Source organism: Bombus huntii, unplaced genomic scaffold, assembly GCF_024542735.1.
Source record: "Bombus huntii isolate Logan2020A unplaced genomic scaffold, iyBomHunt1.1 ctg00000060.1, whole genome shotgun sequence".
Classification (NCBI taxonomy): domain Eukaryota; kingdom Metazoa; phylum Arthropoda; class Insecta; order Hymenoptera; family Apidae; genus Bombus; species Bombus huntii.
Window position 1 is genome coordinate 1021390 of NW_026099321.1, and position 4341 is coordinate 1025730.

Sequence of the window (4341 nt, forward strand, 5' to 3'; positions counted from 1 at the left end):
AAAATATATTTATATATACATGTATTCCTGGCGTTTCAATTATTTCCCCTTTTTGTAGTTATTCTTATTTCCTGGTTTATTTGTTTGATTCGTGACTCGTTCAATCCATTAGCTGGTTCTATTTATTTTATTTTATACTGGTTGGATTTATATTATATTGAACCATAGGTTTTCAAATTGCAAGTCGGTTATTGGTAGGTTTATTTAGAGTTGTGTGTATATATATTTTGTTTATTGGTTGGATCTATTAGTCGCCCTCGTTTTGTTAATCCTTCCTTTCGTTTCGTAGTGCCGTGTGTTCGTTTGTGCATTCAAACCCTTATTCGCGCGTTTTGTATAGAGTGATTTTCTTGTTCTTGTTACGGCGCGTGCAGAGCGCGGGACGTGACACCCCCGCCCTTGGAGTTCAAATTTCCAAAGGAAATTTGACTGATGGTGTCTCTGAGTTCGTTCAAGGCGGATGTAGATGTCGTTGGTTGTTGAGTGACTACCGGTGTTATCGATATCCCTTGAGGTTGTGCTGTTCGATCATTGATATTTCGTCTTCCTTTGAGGTATAGTAGCAGGTGGGTGACTGAGCCGCATATTGCTCCTAATAGGGCGATTCCACATCCGTAAGTTTCACGTAACTGGTATCCATGTATGGCTATATCTATTATCGTCTTGATTAGTTTAAACATTACGAGTATTCCAAATATTGCTGCACTGACAGTTCCAAATTCCATGAAACCAGTCCATGAGCTTGATACGGTATTTTTCGCTATTGTCGTTAATGTGTTTTCGTCCATCATTCCCAGGATGTTTACTGTTCCAGGGACGATTGTTTTTCCTGTCGCTCCTCTGGTCAATGTGTTCAAGACTGCAGTTTTTTCTGCCGGGAACATGACGTGGTCCCGTAGTGCGTCCAGGTCCTTTTGGGTATATATTCCGCTCGTGGCCAACGACGATGGTGCTGAGTATCGCCAAGTTTGGCGCACGTCCGGGCGGAGTTCCTGTGGTGCGATTGTTTCCATTGGTTTTGGTACGAATTTGTGCCAGAGTCCGTCGATGTTGTATAGCGTGGGTAGTACTGCGCTACATTCTCTATGGTTTCCGTGTTGCGTTAGGATGTGTGTTTTTGGTGTTAGAAATGCGGTGCGATTCCCTTGCCAAACGGGTAGCATTCTGTTGTATGTCGTACCTTTACTTGTACCAGAATACATTTGACTATATGGACCGCTTCTCCTGCGATCAGAGCCATGTGTCCTGGGGTCTTGGTTATGGTGTATGCAAATTCGTCGGGCAGTAAGATTGCTAAGCTTAAAGCATTCTCTATTAGTTTCTTCTGTGTGGTGCATCTTTGTGTCAGTATATCATGGTATAATGTTGTCATTTGTCGTTTAATATGTTTCTCTACGTAAATGAATTTTGAGTTGACATATGCGAATATATCCAAATTTTCGACTGCTGTCTTGCTTTTGGAGATGAACGTATTTCCTCTTGTTGTTTCTAACAGGAACAACTTGGGGTGTTCAGTGGATAGTAGGGTATATCCACACAGTGGCTGTTCTCCAGTTTTAGTTAGTGCAAATGTTACTTCCTGCGTTGTTAGTGCGTAAACTGGTTGTGCTGATTCCCTGTTGGTTCTTATTTCCTGGATCTTTGTAGCAATTCCTTCATATAGCACATCGTACTGATCAAATTTGCATGGCGAGGGCGGTTGTGGTTGCCAATAAGTGTATCCGTCCTCAGCGTCTAGACAGTTTCCTTCGCTAAAGGTACATACCGTTCCTGATTTCAGTAGAATTTTGTTCGCCTCGATCCGTACTGGCACAACTGCTGATCTTAAACTTATCCTTACTGTGGTTTGTACGACGACCTTTTCCCAGCTCCCGTATGGGTCTGCATACTGTGTTCCCTGGCAGCTGCCGTCGTCTGTTAACTTGCCGGCTAGGACAAGCGACCTTGTTTCTGTTGCATTATCTTTTAGGCCTACTATAAGGTTTTGTGGTCCGAGTGAAAACGTGCCGTCTTGGTGCATCCTTGCACATTGTTGGGCGGTTGTTTTATGGAGGTATTCAGCGAATCCGTTATGCACTGCCGACATGTGGGAGTGCATGCCACAGTAATATATAATTCGAGTTATTTGCACCTTGCATTGCCTTACACTGGTAAATTCAAATTCTGAGAGTTGCAGTAGTTGAATATAAATATCTTGGGTTTTAGTCATCGCAGGCTGTATGCTGCAGTCCCCGATGGAGTTTAAAGAGATGGTGGTAACGTTGAGGTGGTTGCCATTGCAGTCGTATCCTACCAGGCCATATGCTATTTCGATGAGGGTAAGTACGATGACCAGGTGATTCATCTTCCTATTAACAATTTATTAAATCGTTTCTTACTCTCGACTTTATTAGAAATAAGAATAACCTTTTATTATTATTAATATATATATATAAAGAAAAATTTGTATATCTATATATATATTTTTTTTCCTTTTTTTCTTCTCATCCTCTTTTTTTTATTATTATTATTATTAAAACTTTTGTTTTATTTTAGGTTTTACGTACATGTTATCAGTGAAAATAAATATTATGAATGCTAAGGGGTTATAATTATATACATATATGCATACGTATTGGTAAGTAGTATAAATGAGATTTGTTTTATTGTTATAAATATATAAGTATATATTATCAATAGGAATAGATATTACAAATGTAGCTTGTCTTCGAATATATATATATATATATATATATATATATATATATATATATATATATATATATGTGTGTGTATGTGCGTGAAATGGTAAATATGACGGCTTATTTTATGAGTCACTTGCATTATCAATGGAAATGAGTGTTATAGATATCGCCTACTTTACAACATGCGTGTATATATATATTGGTAAATATAAGTGAGAATTATATGTATAGTTATAAATATTGTTTGTTTACAGGTGGATAGCATAAGTATTTGGTTTCGTGCGTAGCGTACAGGTGCTTTACAGTTCTACGGTGCGGATTGCTATTCCTTGAACTAAAAAAATTCTTTCGATGTCAGTCAGATTATTGTAAACGATCATGCATGGGAGGCATGATATAGCGGGTTGTAGGTCCGTTAGGTTTATATCACACATACGACAGTGTGATATTTGTGTCCTTGCAGGTACTCCGCATAGGAAATGAGTGGGCGGGTCGTCGCATAGGTCCTGGTCGTCTGGATCTAGGTTGTCGAAACAGTCTTGACAAAGATAACCGTTATCTAAATGGTAGACGGAACGTATCAACCGAACACAGAGGCAAGACTGAACATCCTCCGTCGCTTCCAGATCGAATGCGGGTACGGGCCCGTCTGGGTCCTCTATGTCAGAGTTGATGAATTCGCCACCCGTTCTGTACATACATACAAAAACAGTTAATATATATATATATTTTTATATATGTTTCGTTCGGACCTGTTCCTTTGTACGAATACTGTATCCCTGTATATAATATAATATATATAATATGTTATGATTATGTTAGTTGTTATTTATTATATATATATTTTCCTTATCTCTCTCTCTCTCTTTCTCTTTTTTTTCTCCCTCTTCTTCTTTTTTTTTTTTTTTTTTATTAGTACCTAACATTGCTATTATCGCCAGGCGCAGAAACACGTCCGGGAGCCTGGCGGTCCACCCTCGAACGGCCGTGGTCGTGAGATGACGACCCAGTGAGGCCCACTTGACTACCCACGACGGCGCCGGTACTGGACCCCTGCACCGTAAACGTTTTTCTTTAGTTTTTCACAATCCATTTTGTTTTATTATAAGTTTCGCCTAGGTCGTCCTCGAGTTTCCATCCTGGTGCCACTCACTCTTTCGCACTCTACCCCGGTCAAGGCCGGTGCAGGGTGACGGGGAGCCCCACGAGAAGGTGAGGTGAGTGGTCTTGGCAGATATGGGCCCACCTACTTCATCGAAATTCTCCGCACCGGATCGGCGAGCTGGCGGGTACCAAAGGCACCGACCAGCCGCTACCCGACTATAGGAGAATATCAGGTCCATCGGGGTTTCCCAGGGCGTGGTCCTACGCCCTGAGAACCCATATCCGCCTCATGCTCCCCAACCTAACCCCAACCTAACCCCAACCTAACCCCTCGTCGCCCTCGATAGAAAGTTGCTAGTGGGAAGCATCGTACGTGAGAAAAACTAATTTTCCCGTGTCAAGCCGTAGAAGACAACAGTCTTTAGAAAGTGATTTAGAAAAAAGATATTTGTTGGGTCTGAAGGACCTTAGCTACCAAATTACTGGGATTTATGATGGGTCCTTGGGACTATTGAGGGTACGCAACAAGGATGAGCGGACATCTGGCTCCCGG

At 41.1% G+C, this 4341-nt stretch overlaps 1 protein-coding gene across 1 annotated transcript; it reads right to left on the reverse strand.

Annotated features, from left to right (window-relative positions):
- Positions 1-1123: 1123 nt before the first annotated feature.
- Positions 1124-4102, reverse strand: LOC126875914 (uncharacterized). The gene is made up of 2 exons (XM_050638797.1): positions 3604-4102; positions 1124-3374 (listed from the first exon to the last, which is right to left on the reverse strand). The coding sequence occupies exon 2, from the start codon at positions 2342-2344 to the stop codon at positions 1124-1126; it is 1221 nt and encodes a 406-aa protein (XP_050494754.1). The 5' UTR covers positions 2345-3374; positions 3604-4102.
- Between the last annotated feature and the right edge of the window lie 239 nt (positions 4103-4341).